The sequence below is a fragment of the Lemur catta genome, chromosome 2 (genome assembly GCF_020740605.2).
Source record: "Lemur catta isolate mLemCat1 chromosome 2, mLemCat1.pri, whole genome shotgun sequence".
NCBI classification, from domain to species: domain Eukaryota; kingdom Metazoa; phylum Chordata; class Mammalia; order Primates; family Lemuridae; genus Lemur; species Lemur catta.
In genome coordinates, this window is record NC_059129.1 from 107,814,881 (window position 1) to 107,836,218 (window position 21,338).

The 21,338-nt window shown below is 37.2% G+C and overlaps 1 protein-coding gene and 1 non-coding gene across 3 annotated transcripts; both read left to right on the forward strand.

The window, feature by feature from the left end:
• The first annotated feature begins 2,643 nt into the window (after positions 1–2,643).
• RSPH4A (radial spoke head component 4A) lies at positions 2,644–21,055 on the forward strand. 2 transcript variants are annotated; one of them, XM_045544237.1, is made up of 6 exons: positions 2,644–3,457; positions 9,394–9,628; positions 14,174–14,914; positions 16,398–16,548; positions 17,292–17,409; positions 18,863–21,055. In XM_045544237.1, exons 1-6 carry the CDS (start codon positions 2,775–2,777, stop codon positions 19,098–19,100), a joined length of 2,166 nt encoding a protein of 721 aa, XP_045400193.1. In that variant the 5' UTR covers positions 2,644–2,774; the 3' UTR covers positions 19,101–21,055. The 2 variants fall into 2 exon arrangements, with proteins under 2 accessions (XP_045400193.1, XP_045400195.1); XM_045544239.1 differs by lacking the exon at positions 16,398–16,548 and having other exon boundaries at positions 18,863–18,885.
• On the forward strand, positions 9,051–9,154 carry LOC123633789. The gene has a single exon (XR_006733790.1). It is a non-coding gene; the product is annotated as a small nucleolar RNA U13 (small nucleolar RNA).
• Positions 21,056–21,338: the final 283 nt, after the last annotated feature.

Sequence of the window (21,338 nt, forward strand, 5' to 3'; positions counted from 1 at the left end):
AGAAACTCAGGGATCTATGGAACAATAACAAAACTTCTAACATTTGTTTCATTGGAATAGCAAAAAACAATGAATGAGTGCAGGATGGCTGAAAAGTTCTAAAATTTGGTGAGAAGCAAAAGCATACAGATTTAAGAAGCTGTGTAAATGCCAAATAAAATAAATCAAAAATCAGAAATTTAACTTTGATATAACATCATACAAAGTATATTCTCTGACAGTAATGAAATCATATAATTATATATAAATTAATCACAGAAAAAATAATAAGAAAATCTCCAAACACCTAAAAACTAAACATCACACTTAAAAATAATTTATGGGTCAATGAGAAAGTCTTAAGGGAAATTTTAAAATATATATTGAACTGAATGAAAAAGAAATAAGACATCAAAATCTGTGGGATAGAGCTGAAAGAGAGCTTAAAGGAAGTGTATAAAACCTTAAATGCTTATATTAGGAAAGAAACCTCAAATCAATAATCCAAGTCTACTTCAAGATACTAGCTAAATAAAAGCAAAATAAAGACAAAGTTAGGTGAAGGAAAGAAACAATTAAGAACAGAAATCAATGAAATTGAAAACAAAAAACAATAGAGAAATAAAACTCAAAACTAATTTTTTATAATATCCAGTAGAATTTATAAACCTCCAATAAGACTGACAATGAAAAAAAGAGAAGACAAATCATCCAAGTCAAGAATGAAAGAGGAGATGTCATTAATAGACCCCACAACCATTAAAAGGATAAGAAGGGAATACTACAAAGAACCCAGCGTACGTAAATTCAACAACTTAAATGAAATGCATAAAATGCTTTAAAATCACAAACTACCAAAATGCATCCAAAATGAAAGAGATCACCTGAACAGTCCTATAACTATTTTTAAAAATTGAATTTGTAGTTAAAATCCTCTTGAAGGAGAATTCTCCAAACCCATACAGTTTCACTATAAATTTTACTAAAAATTTAAAGAAATGATGCCAATTTTACACAATCTATTCCACAAAATAGGAAAGGGGGAAACACTTCTCAACCCATACTATGAAGGCAGCATTAAGGAGAGTGGCTTATGTTGAAGATGGGAAGGAAAGTAGGCTAAGAACTTTGGTCTTTATCCTAAGAGCAATGAGAAGCAACTTTAAGATTACTACAGTCAAAGTCTTGTTAGAGCTTTGGGCTGAAAAATGAAGCAGGAATAATAATAGGCATTTTCTTAGATTGTTCCTTTCAATTTTTCTTCTTTCCTAAAGTAGAGAGACAAGCAAGTTAAATCTGTCCCTTCATGCATCCTTTCTCCTGTCCCTACCACTCTGCTCAGTCTTGTCTTTCCAAGAAAAAAAGCCTCCATCATAGCTTGCCAGCTGCAAGGGAGAAAATAAGGAAAAAAATGCTAACTCCTTCAATCCTTCTACCAATTACCAAAAAAAAAAAAAAAAAAATTATATTTCTAGTTTATCCTAACCTTTCGTTTTGTTTTCAGAACCCCAAGCATTCTATTTAAATCCCAGGAGTCTGACTTTAAAGAGTCCTGTACCAGCAGAAATTATATGCAACATTTTGGGTGTGTGCACACGTGTATTTTGGAAAGGGTAAAGATCCAAAGCTTTTATCAAATTATCAAACTGGGTGGAGGAGTATTATGTTCTCTCATTAATTTAGAATTTATGACAAACTTTTTGCTAAGTGGAAGTTATTTCAATGTAAAGTGTCAAATACCAGTTAAGAGTTGGTATATTTTAAAAGAGAGAGAAATACAGAACAAATTAATATTAAAGACTTTAATTAATTTATGGATTATAGTCAAGGCCAGATATGGTCCATTCCTCTATATCTTCTCATGTTGGACACTGCATAGTATAAATTAATAGTCATAATCCTGACCTTAAATCATTTCAAGATTATGAAATCACATTTATACAATCAAATAAAAGTTATATTATGCCAGTGTAGTTTAGTGTTAATTTGAATTTCAGTAATCAGAAAACAGGTAACCTACAATCTGTCTATTCATAACATAGGGTAAATTTCTACATCGCCTTCTCATGGAAGGTAATATTCTGCCTACTCATCAGAAAGATTCCATATAAGGGGGAAGAATGAAACTCAAGACTTCTCTGTTTTCTCTCCAAAAGTCTCCAGAGCAGGTTGGTTAGCACAGATGAGACATCACTCTAAGACTTGGGCTCTCCTGGTCTGTACACTGGGATCCCACCGTCACCTGAACCTCCAAGATTCCCAGAGTCCCAAAGTCTCTCCCTCTCTCACGTCTTTCCTTCTCTCTCTCCCTCTCTCTCTCTCCCCCGCATCCCCCTCTGTAAGCGCACTGTCCATACACTCCACTAAACCACGCCTCGCTCCGCAAAGCACAACTTGGATCAAACTCCTAGACCCTTAAAAATCTCCCGCTCTTCCGCGCGGGGTCGCCACTCCTCCTATTTTGTGCTCTGGCCTCAGAACGAGGCGTTCTTGGGTTTCCAACCAAGACTGCGGGAGTCCAGGTCGGATTGGCTGCAGTAGAAAGAGGGGCAGGGGCTCCACCAAATCACAAACCTAGGATTTTCATCTCTTTTAGTCTCCTCCCTCTAATCCCGGCAACAGGTGTGCATTGTTGTCCCTGCCCGGGGTTGCTATGGAGACAGGACGCTGCAACTTGCTGAGCAAGTAGGGCCCAGAAATCGCTTAGGAAACGGCGGCAAAGCGACTGCCCTGCGTTGTCTTCCGTATCTGCTCGCCCCCTTCTTCCAGAACATTTTTTTCTCTTGACTCCTTTCATGGAAGAAGATTCGACCTTCCTGAAGCAAGAACAAGAAAACCAAGAACGGGGAAAAGCAGGGCCGCCATGGGAAGGAAAGACAGCAGCCTCTCCCCAGTCTCCTGAGCCAGAGTCCTCTGAGCCCTTGGAGGCGGAGCGGGGACCAGAAACTGGACCCCAGCCCAGAAGCAGCCCTCCTTGGAGCCCCCAGTCTAAAGTCATCACGTCTCTGGGTGACCCCAAAGGGCCAGGAGCATCATCTTCCCCTTCCCCTCTCCAGGAGCCCTCTCCCACTCCTTCTCCCCGGGCTCTGGCCGCACAGGACCCTGCCGCACCGCTGCAGTCAGACCCGACCGCTAGTGCGACTCCGGAAGCTGGGACGCTTCGTTCTGATCCTTGGGAACAATCGTCTGACAAAAGAGAATCCGCTCCTCATCACTCAAGCCAGTCAGAGGCAAACACCTTTCAACAGTCTCAGCAACCCGGATCTCCCTTGTGTGGATCAACGGATGTGAGCTATAGCAACTCTAAACAAAAAGAGCTGAGATTTGACACTTTTCAGGAGGAAGACTCGAACAGTGAGCATGAGCTAGGCCAGCCCGGGCCTGGGGCCTCTGGAGCGATGCCCAGCGTGCTTGAGACGGCCGTTCAGAATGCCAAGGCTTACCTGCTGAAGACCAGTACCAAGTCGGGCTTGAATCTGTAAGTCTTGGAGAAAAAAAAAAAGAAAAGTTTGGCAAAGTAGAAGGGTGTGTATGTGTGAGAGTGTGTTTCTTTAGTGTTTTGTTTTGTTTTGTTTTGTTTTGTTGAGACAGGGTCTCACTCTGTCACCCGGGCTAGAGTGCAGTGGTGTCATCATAGCTCACTGCAACCTCAAACTCCTGGGCTCAAGCGATCTCCTTCCCTCAGCCTCCGAAGTAGCTGGACTACAGGCATAGGCCACCATACCCCGCTAATTTTTCTATTTTTTGTAGAGACGGGGTCACACTGTTGCTCAGGCTGGTCTCAAACTCCCAGCCTCAACTGATCCTTCTGCCTCTGCCTCCCAAAGTGGTAGGATTACATGCATGAGCCATTGTGTCTAGCACAGAATGTGTTTCTCTGGGTGAATAGAATTATATTTGAAAAGATTGTGTTAGTTAGTGATTTAAGTCCTTGGATCACAGAACTCAAAACAGTCACTGGTAGAGATTCTTCTAGCTTCTTTTATTTTTATTTTTATTTTTATTTTTCTTCTAGCTTCTTTAAAGACCCTAGACACACACAGAGAAATAAAACGTAGGAATTACAGAGTCTCAGGCTTGAATGAGACCACAAGGACCATAAAGTCCAAACATTTTTCCAGGACACATATAAAAAATAATTTTCTACCAGTGTTAGTGAGCTAATGTCTAATCTAATCATTCTAGTGTTTGCATGGCTTGGTTTTGAGGCCCTACCCAGACCAGTGCTTGGATGACCAACCATCCCAGTTTGCCTAGGACTGTATTGATTTGAACATTGAAAGTTCTGCATCCTATGAAACCTTTTAGTCCTGGGCAAACTGGGAGAATTGGTCACTATAAAGACCACCCAGAATACTTGCCATTTAATCCAGGTCTCTCTTAAAATGTGATGACCAATGACCCAGGTATGTTCTGGCCATCCTATTATATCTTTAATTTTAGAACTCATGATGAGTATAGATTCCTAGATAGTATTGCTTCCAGGGTTGCATAATCATAGGGTCAACAGAATTTTAGGGCTACAAGGGATTTTAGAAAACACCTAATACAATCTATTTGTTTTTTAAATGAGGGGACTGCGTCTGGAGAACCTAATTTGCTCAGGATTCCAGTGGCTCACAGCACTCCCTGACTCTTGCCTCTCCCTCCACCACTGTGCTCCATCCAGCCCATGGCTTCAGTTCCCACGCTGCTCCCTCTGCCTAGCAGACTTCTTCCCTGAGTCTTTCCCTGGCTGGCTCCTCATTCTCCAGAACTCAGCTTCCATAGAACGCTATTATAACACTCTATTCTTTTCCTTCATAGCACATAATGCAATTTTTATTTATCTATATCTATATTTATAGACTTATATTTTAATGTCTGACTCTCCCACTACATTACAGCCCCAGAGCCCGAGGACTGTATGAGTTTTCTATGTCACTATGAACTTAGTGCCTAGCACAATGCTATCAACTATTAATAAATAAGAATGAATGAATGGGCCAGGAGCAGTGGCTCACACCTGTAATCCTAGCACTCTGGGAGGCTGAGGAGGATGGATCATTTGAGCTCAGAAATTCGAGATCAGCCTGAGCAAGAGTGAGACCCCATCTCTACTAAAAGTAGAAAGAAATTATATGGACAACTAAAAATATATATAGAAAAAATCAGCCAGGCATGGTGGTGCATGCCTGTAGCCCCAGCTACTCGGGATGCTGAGGCAGAAGGATTGCTTGAACCCAGGAGTTTGAGGTTGCTGTGAGCGAGGCTGACACCACGGCACTCTAGCCTGGGCAACAGAGTGAGACTCTGTCCACCCCCCGCAAAAAAGAATGAATGAATGAATGGCAGCACAGAGACTAAAGTACACACCTTCTGGATGTAGTTCAGTTTTCTGGAGAAAGAACTTACGCAAACTCAAAGTGCTTTTTCTATTCTCTCAACAATAATCAACATAGAAGACTTCTGTGACCAAATATAGGACAGGGGGTTTCCCCACCAACAAGCAAACAGTCAGTCCTACAGTGGACACCAGCTGGGAATCCTCCAATTTAATTCTGATACTATCTACCTGCAGATAGCATCAGATCCCACAGGTTGAGGGCTTGGTCCCACAAAACCACCCCCCACTTTAGATACCGGTCTCAAGTCTGGGCCTACGGAACTTCTGACCTACCAGCTGTAAGTTGGGATTCCTACAACCCCCACTTTGGGTTTGATTAATTTGCTAGAGTGGCTCACAGAACTAAGGGAAATTCTTACATTCACCAACTTATTATACAGGATATTAAAAAGGATTAGATGAAAAGATGCACAGGGCGAAGTATGGGGGGAAGGGGTGGAGACTTTCCATGCCCTGCCCAGGCAAGCCATCCTCCAGGAACCTCTACATGTTTAGCTATCCAGATACTCTCTGAATCCTGCCCTGTTGGGCCTTTTATGGAGACTTCATTGGGTAGGCATGATTGACAACCATGCAGAAATGTGAGTGGACAAAAAGAGTATGATCTAATACTAATAGACTGAGTAGGGAAACGCAGCAAGTCTTGTCTATTCAGATTCTTCTTGGCCTCTCTGTGTAGCATTCCTTCCTATCTGATATGGGATAAGACTCCTTCTGAGATGGGGGTCTTATGACCTATAACCAGACAAGGTAAGTCAGAAAATTTCTTTATGGCCAGAGGTGGAGGAAGATTACAGTATATTTTTGGTTTCTAAGGCCTGCCTTGGGGAGAAATAACAAGACTATAGGAGTTATGAGCCAAAAACTGTGTGTGAAAACCAATATATATATCTCACAATATAGCAAGTTCTCATCATAATCTGCTAAAGTGCTTCCTGATTAATCAGTAAATATTAAATGAATGTCTACTGAATATACAATGTGGCAAATATTTGCAGCTATTATTAGGATTTAAAAATATGAGATGTAATTTTAAGGTCTAATGAATAAAAAAAAATTTATGTGAGAAACCTTTCATTAAACCTGATTGGAAATTTAAAATATTATATATAAGTTATTTTAAACTATAATTTACTTAAGCTGTAAGAATGTGAGTTGCTACTCAGTAGTGGATTCCACTTGAATTTCGGATATAAACTTCTTGTTACAATGCCTTGAATTAAATAACAAGCATGAATTTACAAACTTGTTAAAATTGCAAAAGAGTTCATTATAAATACATATGAGTTCACTAACAATTTTTTCAATATATTTTTTTTAAGAGACAGTCTCACTCTGTCACCCAGGTTAGAAAACAGTGGTGCAATCATAGGATCATAGCTCACTGTAACCTTGAATTCCTGGGCTCAAGTGATCCCCCTGCATGAGCCTCTCAAGTATCTAGGACAACAGGCACATATTACTAAAGCTTGGCTAATATTTTTATTTTTTGTAGAGACAGGGTCTCACTATGTTGCCCAGGCTGGTCTCAAAATCCTGGGCTCAAGTGATCCCACTGCTTCAGCCTCCCAAATGCTGGGGTTACAGATGTGAGCCACATTGCCTAGTGAGTTAACTAACAATTTAAAACTGAATACAAAAACATGAAATGAGAAAATTTCCTTAATTGAATTACTGTATAACTGACATTACTTACATATAGAAATTTAATTTTTATTTCCAAATGCTATATCTGAGCCAATAAACAAATATCTTCCATAATATTCACTGTTATCCTCTAAATACTTTCAGCCCTGTAGTTAAAAACTGCTTACTAAAAGATTATTTTATCTCTGTCTCTTATATGTAGATCTAATTTGACAGCTACAAAAGCTATTTCTGTGGTAATTAAAACAATCTTTGATTACCCTGATCTGATTACCATACATATGTATTAAAACATTACTATGAGCCTCATGAATATCTACAATTAATATTTGTCCATTTAAAGAAATAAAAATTTTTTAAAACAAACTTTGACTAAAACATAGGATCTGAAAATAGTTTTTCCTCATTGAACAAAAATCCCACAGATAAGAATTGCTTCCTTTTTGTCTACCATTCTATAGAGCAAGTTATTAATCCTCCCTAATTAAAAAACTATAATTATGAATCAAAATCTAATAAACATACTTCATAATTTTACACAAAGGCATTTTCAGATGTGGACTTAAAGAACATTTATATAATATCTGGACAGAAGAACAAGGAATAAAGCACATTAGATATTATATTGAAACCTGAAAAATAAATGAAAATTTGGACTTCAAGTCCCTGTTTTGATGTTATATCATACACATTCCCTATTGGAGTAAATCAAACACTCCAATTACAAACCCAGCTATTGCCTGGTAAGCAATAGTATGTTTAGTCTTGAGGCTTCTCCATGAGTTTCAACACTAAATGAGTAGCAAAGAAGTTTGATGGAGTTTTAAAGAAACTCCTAGCGAAAACATTTCTGTTCATTTATAAAAATAGTAATATTTGAGGAAAGAATAATATATTCTTCAAATACCATATAATATTTTTAACTGCCCTTTACATTGGTTGCCCATATAATCTACATATTTTTCTCTGACATTCCTAAGGTCCGTTAGATAAATACAGACATTAAAGAAAAAAAATAGCTCAGATCAACAGAAAGTAGGCTATTATTAAACATCTATTTGTTTTGTTTCACTATAATAAGAGAGCAGATATATTAAAAACAAAACGCTAATCTTGGCCATTGTAGAACCTAAGACAGTTGCTGAATAGGAAATACATAATATATAAAATTTCATAGCAGCGTATTAGTGTTTTCAGAAAGGGCTACTCTAAACCGAGGAAGAACGGTTAGGGAATGACTTGAGTGCTAAGTCCTTGAGGATAAGGGAGTTTTAGATTATTTTTGGAGAGAAATTATATATGTGGGACATAGTAAAGGCTCCTAGACTTTCTGTCTAATTGAATTAATAATTAGAAACAAAGTTGGAGAAATACAATGCATGTCCACTGAAGAGGCAATTTATCCAAGTTTCCACATTAAACAGAGGAGTTTCTTTTTAAGAAAAGAGCACTTTAACATGACATGAGAGCACTTTGACAGACATTTGGCCTCTTAAATGGTAAATCTACATGTGAATCTGGTATTTGAAAGAGCACACACTAGCAGTTGTGTATAGAATGTAATGAACTAATGGGAGAGTAGAGGCAATTTCACTGATTCAGTTGTGAAATAAAAAGCTAGGGCAGTGTTTTCAATAGAACAGAAAAAAAATATGAGAGTGCATTTCATTTTAATAAAGGTAATATTTAATGACATTTTTCTTTTAAATGTGTGTGGCTGGAGGTTGCAATATGAAATGCGTTCCCTGTAGGTCTAAGAAACACTGAAGTAGATAATTGGCTTTTAAAAAAATGGAATGAAAGGAAGAGAACAGATCTTAAAGACAGAGTAAACAGGATAAGAATTTAAATTGGATTTGGTGAGAGTAAGGGAAGGGGAATAAAAAGAAGTTAGGGTAAAAAAGTAAAAAATAATGTTAATCACTTTTAAATGTATAACCAAGAGATTTTAATTTCAGAAATAAAGTGTGAAAAGTTACCTGCTATGGAATATGTATGTTGTTGTAATATGTTTTTCTTTAATAACTTAATCATCCTGACCCTTTTGTAGTTCCTAAGTGTGATGACTGGGTGTTCACGTGCACGTGTGAGATGTGCCTCCCTTAAACTTTGTTACAACATCAGCACATTACCCATCTGACATGAAAAAAAATTTAAAAATTAAAAAACAACTTAAACATTCATATCATATTGGAGGCATTTCCAAAGGAAAATTCTAGGATAGGTTATTTCTGGCACAGTAGAAATTACTTTAAGTGTTTATCCACTGAAGGCATCAAGATATTGCAGTTTCCTAAAAACCAACTAGCTGAGTTTGCATAACATGCTTCTCCAAATGCTCTTGACATGTATATTGTCTGGAATTTTCTCTGTTTGAGTAGATATGATCATCTTTCTACTATGCTGACTAAGATATTAGATGAGCGTCCTGAAAATGCTGTTGACATCATTGAAAATATTAGTCAAGATGTGAAGATGGCACATTTTAGTAAAAAATTAGATACACTCCAAAATGAGAAGGAGATGCTTCCAACCTATGAAATAGCAGAGAAGCAAAAGGCTCTTTTTCTTCAGGGACATTTGGAAGGAGTTGACCAAGAACTGGAAGATGAAATAGTAAGTTACTAATATAAATTTTAATACTTAAATCTTAAGTTTTTATTTGGTATGCATGAGTTGTGGCTTTAAATTTATACCAACTGTCCTTTATAGCTTCCTAAATAGAATATGCATCTTATTTTTTTTTAAATCTCTTCCACCTTTTTCTAATCAACCTCATTTCACACCACCCATTTCCTTGTTTATGGGTTTCTTATTTTTTCACAGTGTGTTTTGGTATTTTACAGGCCTTAGCTGTTTCTTATACATTTGTGAGCTGTTTCTTGATATCAGGGAAAATGGCTTCTTCATATTTTATATTCTCCAAGGTGCCTGATATAGACCTGGGTATATAGCTGTTTCTTGTTAAATATTTGTTGAATAATGAATGTATTTCAGATAGTTAAAAATTAAGTTTTAAATCAAATTACATATTTCCCCTTTAATTTACTAGAAAATTTAGAAGTATTTCTGATAGCATTTGCATTCTCTTCTAAGGCAAACTTCTCATATTATGGTTTGATATTATGGATACTATGTCAGTGGGACATAATATAAGAGGAGAGCTGTAAAATACTTCTTTTAATCTTGGTAGACAAGTTGTTGAAAATATTTAGAGAAAAAGTTGGTGACAGAGGAGAGCAAAGCTATAATTAAAGAATAAAATCTGGCCGGGCGTGATGGCTCATGCCTGTAATCCTAGCACTCTGGGAGGCCCAGGCGGGTAGATTGTTTGAGCTCAGGAGTTCGAGACCAGCCTGAGCAAGAGCGAGACCCCGTCTCTACTAAAACTAGAAAGCAATTATATGGACAACTAAAAATATATACAGAAAAAATAAGCCGGGCATGGTGGTGCATGCCTGTAGTCCCAGCTACTTGGGAGGCTGAGGGCAGGAGTACCACTTGAGCCCAGGAGTTTGAGGTTGCTGTGAGTGAGGCTGATGCCACAGCACTCTAGCCTGGGCAACAGAGCCAGACTCTGTCTCAAAAAAAAAAAAAAAAAGGAATAAAATCTGGTACATCACAGAAATTTTAGCTTTAAATATTTCAAAATACTATCCCACATTTTATTTTCTAAATGCCTTTATATATGTTTGCTGAGCTTCCACATTCTATTACCACTAGACTATTTAAAATATATCTATCTATGTACTTGCAAATCTGATGCTCAGAGTAAGGTATGGAGTCCTTCAAAAAAAGGACTCCATCGGGGAAAAGGTAAGAGAGAGACTTAGACGGGAGGTGTACCCTCTAGGGCTCAGCAGCCTGTGGTAGGAGACCCGACTTGACACAGTGAGATCCATAGTATTCAGACAGAAGTAACAGGTGATATATGTCAAGAAGTTGACATCAAACAGCTTCAACAAGGTGACATTTGGTTATGTAGCAATATACAGTGATGATAAGTCTGGAACCGAACAGCATGTGGAGATCAGGCAAATGGATATTTTCATGGAAGACTTAGTCAAAGAAAGGTCAGATTCCAGTATAAGAATGGGGCATTGCGTTATCTATAGGCACAAGATTACATGGTAGGGATGTGCATCCTAAACTAGGATATGGGATGAGAACACAAGCTCTTTTGATCCTGGAACCTGAGCCCCTTAACAAGATCCCATAAATTTTCCTCATAAAGGGTAGAATTGGTTTTAGAATCTAGGACAGCTGGGTCATAAGTTAAATATTAAAAGCTCCACCTCAGAGAGTGGAAAGATGCAGGAACAGGAAGAGAGGCAGGTCTCTGAAGCATTGAAATATGAGCCATGTGACCAACTGTGTCTCAGACTTACATGTTTACAGTATTCATGATTGCATTCCTGTCTTTGCACCAGAATTCCTATGCTTAGCCTTCAGCATTCATTTATTCATTCACCCATTCATTCGCAAATATTGTGGCTACCTACTGCACACCAGGTAATGATATATACATGTGAAAAAAACTTTTTCGACTTTGTTTACAGTTCAGTGAAAGAGGCAAAAAGATTGGAAAGCCATTCGATTAGTACAATAAATAGATAACCTTGTTACTGAACCAAACTGGGTCCATTTGCCAGTGGGAAAGCCAAACACTGAAGCACCGGTTCTTTTGTAGAAAGAAAAGTTTATTGCAAAACTGCTGAGTAAGGGAACAGGAGCTGGGCTCAAATCTCTTTCCCCAAGCTGGGGGCTGGGGCAGGTTTCACATGCAGAGAGTAATGAGGCATGATTTGATTGGATCTTGCAATGAGGTGGTGCCAGGGTTGGTCTGATTTGATCATGTATCATGCCATGAGGTGTCCGCTTCTTAATTAGATCCCTGTTCCTTAGTCCTAGCAATTAGGTTCTGCCTATTGCTGCACTCCTGCTTCATTGGGGCATGCCCAGGTTATGTAACTTGCAACCTTGGGGTCCATGGCAACTGAAAAACAATTCGCTATTTATTATACAAAGTTGAACCAGATTGAGCTGTTTCTGTGGTTGTAGCCTCATATGATAGAAAAAATCATGGGGATTGGAGTTAGCCAGGTCTGAGTTAGAATCCTCATTCAATCACGTACTAGTTGTGTGACTTTGAGCAAATGACCAAACTTTCTAAGCTTCAGGGATAATCATATGAAAACAACCTGAGGGGTAGAGGTGGTATATATAATGGATCCGGCATATACTAGGAACTTAATCAATGGTAGCAATTGTTACTATATTGTTTGGACAACAGGCTACAAGACAGAATGGAACGACTAATTCTGCTATTGGGACTTGGGCCAGGTTTTGTAGTGGAGGTATTTCTTTTGGATCATGGATAAGTCAGAGTTCACCAGGTGAAGACTATAAGAAATAAAATTTTGAGAAAAAAGAACAATAAAAAGCAAGATTATTTCATGTTTGGAAAAGAAGAGTGTCAGTTTGAGAGAGTAAGTAACGGATATGAAGCAAACAAGGTGCTTAAAGCCAGACTGCTGTTTGCAGGTTGATAAGAAATTTCTTTCTTACGTACGATGAGAGGATTTTAACAGAGAATAACATGGTCTGACTTTTGGTTTAGAAAGATAACTCTGGTAGTAATGTGAAGGAGAATGAAAAAAAGAAAGGTAAAATAGGGGGAAGGAGGAGAGCACTTAGAAGCGTTTTATTATAGCACAAGCAGCAAGGATGGTGACTAATGTGACAGAAATGGGTAAAAGAGGAGAGGATAATGCCAACAAATTTTTATGTGCTCAAATCAATAGTACTCTAACTACTTAAATATTAAAGGTCAAAGGAGTCAGAGGAAGCAAGGATGACTGAACTTATTGGTGTGAGAAACTGAGGGAATAGTGATGTTATCAGTGAAGAAAGAATATATAGAAAAAAGAGAAAACTTTGAAATATGAAATAAATATTAACTTGAGATATCTGTAGAATACTCAGATTAAAATTTCTCCTATGTGGCTAGAATTACAGGTATGAAACATGGGAGAAAAGTCAGAGTTCGAGAGAGAAATTTTAAACAGCCGTATGTTACTTGCCATGGTGTGGAAGAAATTTTCCAAGCGTACAGTATTGAGTAATGAGATGATTGAGAAGGAAATTTTGAGGATACCACTAGTTACAGCTCAATTAAAGAGAAAGGAACCAATAATTAAAGAGACTAAGAAGAAATAGTGCTAGAGGGCCGAATAAGATCAAGAGAGAGTGGTGCAGCAAATGTCAAGGAAAAAGTTTTAGAAATCTAAATCAATGGGATGAAAATTGAAAAATGTCATTATATTTATGTTGACACTACAGTTATAATATAAATAAGAGCAGATCATTTGTAAGGGTAGCAAAGTGCTCTCAATTTCTTCATCTTGAGGGTCATGATGCTGTCTTGCAAGTTATCTTAATCTCAGTTAAGGTTCTTTCCTACCTTTTCACAAATATTTCTCTCCAGTATCCTTGAGACTCTGCTTATTTATTTTTCTATATTTCTTTTATGGAATTATTTTTCTCTTCATTGTTTTAAATTATTTATTATAAGTAGAGGCAAGTATCTGACAATGTTTTATCTTCAAGTGTAGTCATGCTGAGCATTTACTTCATTATTCATTTCCTTTATTTATCCTATATGTTGCCTTATATATAGGATGCCATATTGATTTTTATTTACCCTATGTTTATAAAACCATGTATTTAATGAATATTTTATAAAATATGCTAATATAAACATACATCAAACCATGTTTTTCTACATATGTGTGTACATAAGTTATACTACATCTTATTTTAGGATAGTAAGAGAGTTGCTTAAACATTTTTCATAAAACAGGGATGTTGAACTGTTATTGTTAATAGTAGTTATTAAATCTCTCTGCCTAACGTACACACATAGAACAAGGGAGCTATTATAATATATTAATGAGTATAAGATACAACGGTAGAAGCTACATTTATAAGTAATGAGAGAAGAATTGAAATTCATGAATTATCATAGTTGGATCAAACTCTTGAAAGAAATGTCAAAGAAGTGGTGGAGAGGGAAAAGTAAAGCTAATATCAAGATGTATAAAAGGGAAACAAGCATTCACCTTATTGATAAAGTTTTAACCACAGCATTTGTTTTCCCAGGCAGAAAACTCTCTTCCCAATGTAATGGAGTCCGCTTTTTATTTTGAACAAGCTGGAATTGGTTTGGGCACAGATGAGACTTACCGCATATTTCTTGCCCTCAAGCAGCTTACTGACACCCACCCAATCCAAAGATGCCGTTTCTGGGGCAAGATCTTGGGTCTGGAAATGAATTATATTGTAGCTGAAGTGGAATTTCGTGAGGGGGAAGATGAAGAGGAGGTTGAAGAGGAAGATGTAGCTGAGGAGAGGGACAATGGAGAAAGTGAAGCTGATGAAGATGAAGAAGATGAATTACCGAAGTCCTTTTACAAGGCCCCACAGGCTATACCAAAAGAAGAAAGTAGGACAGGTGCCAATAAATATGTCTATTTTGTTTGCAATGAACCAGGGAGATCATGGGTGAAGTTACCGTCAGTTACACCTGCACAAATTGTTATTGCAAGAAAAATCAAGAAATTTTTCACTGGGCAATTGGATGCTCCCATCATGAGCTACCCACCATTCCCAGGAAATGAGAGCAATTACTTACGAGCACAAATTGCCCGAATTTCAGCAGGAACCCACGTCAGTCCTCTAGGATTCTATCAGTTCGGTGAAGAGGAAGGAGAGGAGGAGGAAGAGGTAGAAAGTGGGCGAGATAGCTTTGAGGAAAACACAGATTTTGAAGGCATCCAAGTGATTGATCTAGTTGAATCCTTATCCAATTGGGTTCATCATGTACAGCATATTCTCCCTCAGGTATGGGTTTTGCGATTCTCAACCTATAAGCTAATTAGCAAATATTTCTTAAATTGTCCTACCTTGCATAAAGAAATACAGAATGAAGACCTTCAGAGTATAGATAAAGAGATCATTGAAAAGATGAGTAAAGGCTAGGCGTAGTGGCTCACTGTAATCCTTTCAATGTGGGAGGCCGAAGCAGGAGGATCACTTGAGGCCAGGAGTTTGAGACCAGCCTGGACAAAATAGCCAGACCCTGTGTCTACAAAAAGTAGAAAAATTAGCCAGGCGTGGTGGTATGTGCCTGTAGTCCTAGCTACTCAGGAGGCTGAAGTAGGAGGATCGTTTTGAGCCCAGGAGTATGAGGTTTCAGTGAGCTATGATGACACCACTGCACTCTAGCCTGGGTGACAGAGGGAGACCCTGTCTCAAAAACAAAACAAAACAAAACAAAACAAAACACAGAGTACTATGTAATTGCCAGGGCCCCAGGGATCTTCAAACATTTTTTTATATTTTCAAATGGAAATAAAGCAAATACTTCTGTGGAGTATTTGACAGATGATGTATGGATTTAGATTGATGTGTTCTGAAATTACTCGATTTTTTATATGTTAAATACAGATGAGTACATCAATTTTGGAAACAGTGCTTTTATTCTATCTCTATAACACATGGCAATTTAATGCCAAGAATAATAAAGGAGTATAACAAAAGCAAAAAAGAAGCAAACAGTGATATATAGCAGCTATATATAGCACCTATTGTACGAGGTGCTGTTAATAGCATATATGTATTTACATAATTTAATCCTCACAACAACCCTATGAAAGAGTTAATATTATTATCCTTATTTTACATATGAGAAAATTGAGACAGAGAGCTTAGGAAATGTGACAAGGGGAATAAAGCTAATCAGAATCAGATGTGAGGCTGTGCAGAATGGACCCAGAGTCCATCCTCTTAACCCCTCTGCTCTACTGTCTCACCTACAGGTAGAACATCTTCATCATACTTTTATCTAGATAAGATGTAATCTTAATTATCTCTATGTAAGAGTTAATTAAATGGAAATTATTAATATAAACCCCAAACCTCCATATATAACCGTATCACCACATTTAAAATTTTATTGTTAATCATTATCATCATCATCATAGCTTTACCTCTTTCATATAAATTATTTATTACAAACCAGCAAAATGCATTATTACCTTTTCACTAAGTTTCTGCTAATTTTAAAATATAACTGAACCCTCAAGTTCTGTAACTTCAAGAAATTAGCAAATTCTTGAAATAAATAATACAATCTTTTCCTTGAAAGAACCCAGATCAATATAGCGCTTGGAAAATAATGTATGTTAAACGAACAAATGAATAATTGATGAAATACCTACACAGTGAAACCCCCTGCTGATAATTGCTTCAATGCAAATGAATATTTTGAGATTTTAAGTTCCTCATTAGACTACTAAATCTTGCAACCTTGCAATCTTTCTAGGGTCGCTGTAATTGGTTCAACCCTATACAAAAAAACGAAGAGGAAGAAGAGGAAGAAGATGAAGAAAAAGAGGAAGAAAAAGGAGAAGAACCCGAGTTCATAGAACAGGAAGTGGGGCCTCCTCTTTTGACACCAGTCTCTGAAGATTCAGGTTATTTTACATAGCTATTATCACACAGAGACACACAAACTATATCATATACTATATACATTATATAGTAAATATATGAGAATTGTAAATCTCTAAAAAGTGGACAGGAGCCAAGGTTTCATCCCCTTCCTCCTTTGTGTGTTCTGTGATGGTGGGGAGTAAAGAATGTAGTTGGCACGCCAATGTTTGACAAAGCTGAAGGAGTGATGCATATGAGAAACATAAGGGGGCTGCCTCTTATTGGAAATGCTGACAGTTGTCTTGTGTATCATTCTTGTCTTGCATTCTGCAGACTATAAACAAATGGCATAGTTAGTTATATTAAAATACCACATATGATACTTTTAAAAAAATCTACTTTTGTCCCTATATTCTTGTTTCTTCCCTTTCAGTTTTGGAGTATATATGCTTATAACCCTTTATCTTTTTAATAATAATGATTTGACCTTTCATTTGGTCATCAAATATTACTCCCTTTACCACATAAGCTTCCTCTTCCTTAATAAAATGTCTTGTCTCTGTTGCAAAAATAGAGATATATATTTCAAATTTCATTGTTCCAAAAAATTCATCAAATATCCTTGATTTAGCTTCTAATATTTTATTTTCCTTTCTATATCAAGTGTGTGTGTGTGTGTGCAAGTGTGCATGAAGATTTATTAATATAAAAATAGCTTCTGTATTGCACGGTAGATTCTTGTCTATTTAGGAGTTAAGATTTTGAATTTCTCTTTGGGTTGCAGAAATTCAGAATATACCCCCTTGGACAACACGATTATCCTCAAATCTTGTTCCACAATATGCCATTGCAGTCCTCCGATCCAACCGTTGGCCTGGAGCATATGCCTTTTCCAATGGCAAGTAAGTATCTGACCACTGACAAAGCTATCATTGTGACTGTTTAAGCTCTGGAAATTATAAATTATCACTGGAATGTTAAGTTGCTATTGTTTTAACTCATCTTTGGCATATTAGGTATGTGCCATAGGATTTATTAAAATAACATTTGTATTATACAGTAAAGCATCAAATTCAGGACATTAGAGTAATTCAGACTTCTGCTTCTTCATCTTCATTATCCAATTAATCAAAATAAGATATAATTTTTCATCTGTGATTATTTGGGTAATTGACTTAGTCATTCATTTAATAGATTAATGGAGATAATTCTAAGCAATGTTTATTTTAAATCTCAGATCATTTTTGTTGGACATCTCTATAAAAGATAATTAAAAATATGCCTTATTTAGCCCATCACTTTCAAAGGAATTAAGACCTAAAGAGGATACTAAAAATCCTTTTATCCCTCACCTAGGACATATACTTCCGTTTGTCTTATGCTTCCATTTCTTTCCTAAATAATCCAATGTCAGAAGCTCAGCTTGAGCTGGAGAGAGAGCTGAGTTGCCAGGTGTCAGAGTAGCCATTAAAACAACAAGCCAAAAGTGAGAGTTAAGTCTTTAATCATTTACTGTGATAGTATAAGTAAGAGAAAGCGTTGACTTCCTCCTGTCTCATTTTCCCCCATGGAATGGCCCACCGGTGGACGGTTGGGTGGGTCAGCACAGATGTAGATATCACAGATACTGAGGTCATGGGGATCATCTCACTGACAAGGGAGTCCCCAGACAAAAGGCTTCTCCAGTTTTCTGGACCTGGAGGCTAGGAGGAGGATGTGAGGGCTAGAAATGTAAAAGTACTGAATACAGAGAGGGGGGAAAATAAGTGCCGGAAGGCCTCCTAAAGAGACCTAGAAATGAGGGCACCTGGGCTAGGAATACAAATATATGAAGAACATGGCCAGCCAGAGGGGCCAGCGTCCTTGACAGCAATTTCCCTTAGAGACAGCAATGCACTGGTGGTGCACCAAGTCTGGTGGGGAAGGGCATCTTTCCCTGGGTGAGGCCTGCCAGGTAGTCTTTGAAGTTCCCTATGGTAGTGCCTGAAAAATAACACATAGCTTTTAAACCACAAGCCCAACTCCTCACCTAGCCAAGAATTTGCTGGGTTAGCAACTTTTTAAAATCTAACTGTATGAAAGATAGTAACTTTTGTTTTCCTGAAAATAACTGAATGAAAAAAGCCTTTTACTTGTGGTCTAGTTGTAGGGTAACCTTTTGACAGCGTCTGGCCCCATGGTTTTCTTAACCAGCTTAAGTGGTTCGGATCAAAATAATTCTGAGGTAGAAGAATCATTGAGAAATATTTCACAGTTAGCATTTTAAATTTTTTTTTTTAATGGGACGATGATACTCCAAGCACTTTACTACAGAAGGGTCTTTTCTAACAGAGAAATTATATGCTTTTTTTATAGAAAGTTTGAAAATCTCTACATAGGCTGGGGTCATAAGTATAGTCCAGACAATTATACACCCCCAGTTCCACCAGCGGTTCATCAAGAATACCCCAGTGGACCAGAAATTACAGAAATGGATGACCCTAGTGTGGAAGAGGAGCAGGCTTTCAGGGCTGCACAAGAAGCAGTTGTACTTGCAGCTGAGAAGAATGAAGAGACTGAGGAAGATGAAGATGAGGAAGATGATTATGACTAAGAAAATCAGCCTGGTCTTATGTGGCACTGATACACACTTCCTTACATGGGACTGATTTTATACGTGTGTGTATATGTATGTGTACATACACACACATATAGGAAATTATTCATCTGCAATGTCATTCCTTAAAAATACACAACTTGGAATTTTATAATATTCGTGTTTATAGAAAGATGCTCAATGGGTTTTCTAGAGGTGAAATGACAGGCAATCACATCACTGCTCTAATGGTCATGGCTAATGTGCTTGTATATTCTTGTTTTAAAAAGTTCTCAGGTTTAAGTTCTAATATGGCAAACATTGAAAGATATAACCCACAGAAGCTTCTTGGAAACTTTAATACTTTTTAAAAAGTGTCAAGGGCTATGAAGACCAAAAACAAAAAAAAACCAAAAAGCAAACAAACAAAAAACTGCACAAAATAAAATAAAAAAAAAAACCTGACAACCACTGAACCAGAGCATGTATTCTTCAGCCTGTGTAATTGCCTATGTTGGGTCTGTGACCCTGTGTGCAACTACTGTGTATTCATTTTTCACCCAGGAAGTGTTCATAATTCCATCACCTGCTCAAAAACTGTAGGAAAAAATTTTTAACCCTTTTGTTACTTAACTCTCTCAATCTGACTCCTTTATCCTACAGAAATTAATTTGAACTGATTGGGGATTGAAGAAAAATAATTTGCAGATATGGTTAGTTGGGATATACAGTGACTTCAGATTATATTTTCTACCACTGTTTCCCTAAAACATTATTTTCCTTCACTAAAAAAAAGTATTTTTAAGTCCTATATGTACCAAACATGCAGCTATGAATAAAAAGTAGGCACTGCTCCTGAAATCAGAGCTTTCGTTCAAAAAAGGAATATAAAAAGATAAATAGAAAATTAGAATAGATTGCAATTTAGCAAGGACTGTGATATTACAGATATTACAGGGTACCACAGAACAGTGGCAATTCTGTGGTAAAGAACCAATTAAAAAAAATTCCAACCCATTGCTGTTATTTTTGTAAAATAAAATGACACAGCGGTTCTCAATTTCTGCACTTACCTTCTCACAGACTGCAGATCACCAGTCTACACTTTGAGTAACATTGTTATCAAGCACATGGTAGGTGTGTTTAATCCAGACTTGAACAGGTCAGGAAGCTATAGGGGAAAGGTTCTAAGCAGCACTAGCTACATTTTGGCAAAAGATTTTTGTCTAGAAAAAGTGAAACTTCCTCTGAAGAGTGAGCCTGGCAAGGTAAGCAGAAGCCAGATTGTATAGGAAGTCTGGATTTTACCCATAATGGAAAAAAAAAAAACCAAAAAAACCCTAGAAAGTCACACAAACATATTTGTATTTTAGAACATTTGTTTTGGCTTCAGTGTGGAAGGATGACAAGAGAATCAACACTTCAGACAGGGAGACCAGTTAGGAGGTTATCACATCTAGGTTAAGAGATGTGGACAGCATGAAAAGAGTATAACTGCATGGGGATTATAAAATAGAGAACTGGTTACTAGTCCAACAGACAGAATATTAGAAGGGTTTCCACAACTCTCCAGTTGGCAATACTATTTCATCCTTGAAATGCAACTTTTGGGCTTTGTTGGAGTACCTAAAATTCATAAAACTTAATTCAAGTAGGTTCTTGTTCATTTTTTCATGATGTAATAGACACTTGCTTTTCTTTTTTGTTGCTTAATATCCTTTTCCTCATCTACCCTGATTTCCTTTTGAGGAACTACCTCTGTCCCATTAGATAGTCTTGTGCCAATCAGATGTGCCCTCTTTGGAATCTGAATGTTGAGCTGAGACATTCTACCATGGCTCCTAACTGCATTGCTCCTGCTATAAATTAGACCATGTTCTAGCCTCCACAATTGCCTTCGTTCTACCCTAGTTTTCTAGCTGCCCATTGATTGTGAACTTCTGATAATCTTTTAATGAATTTCCTTCTGTTTACATTGGCCAGGGTAAGATTCTTGCTTGTAACCATACATGGCATATCCAACAAGAATTTGAAAGATTCTTTCCCACAAAACACCTTAAACACAAGATTCTAAATCATAGTTGTATAGTGTAAATATTTAATAAAAGCAAATCCATGTTTTTAAAACTATCTTAATCTTAAGATTATTTCTAAGCAGTGAACAAGCAATTTCATTAAGTATGTTCTCTAACAAAAGACAGCCAAACAGTGTAATGGTAAGAGCCTGGAAGTGAAACAGCCTAGGTTCACAACCTG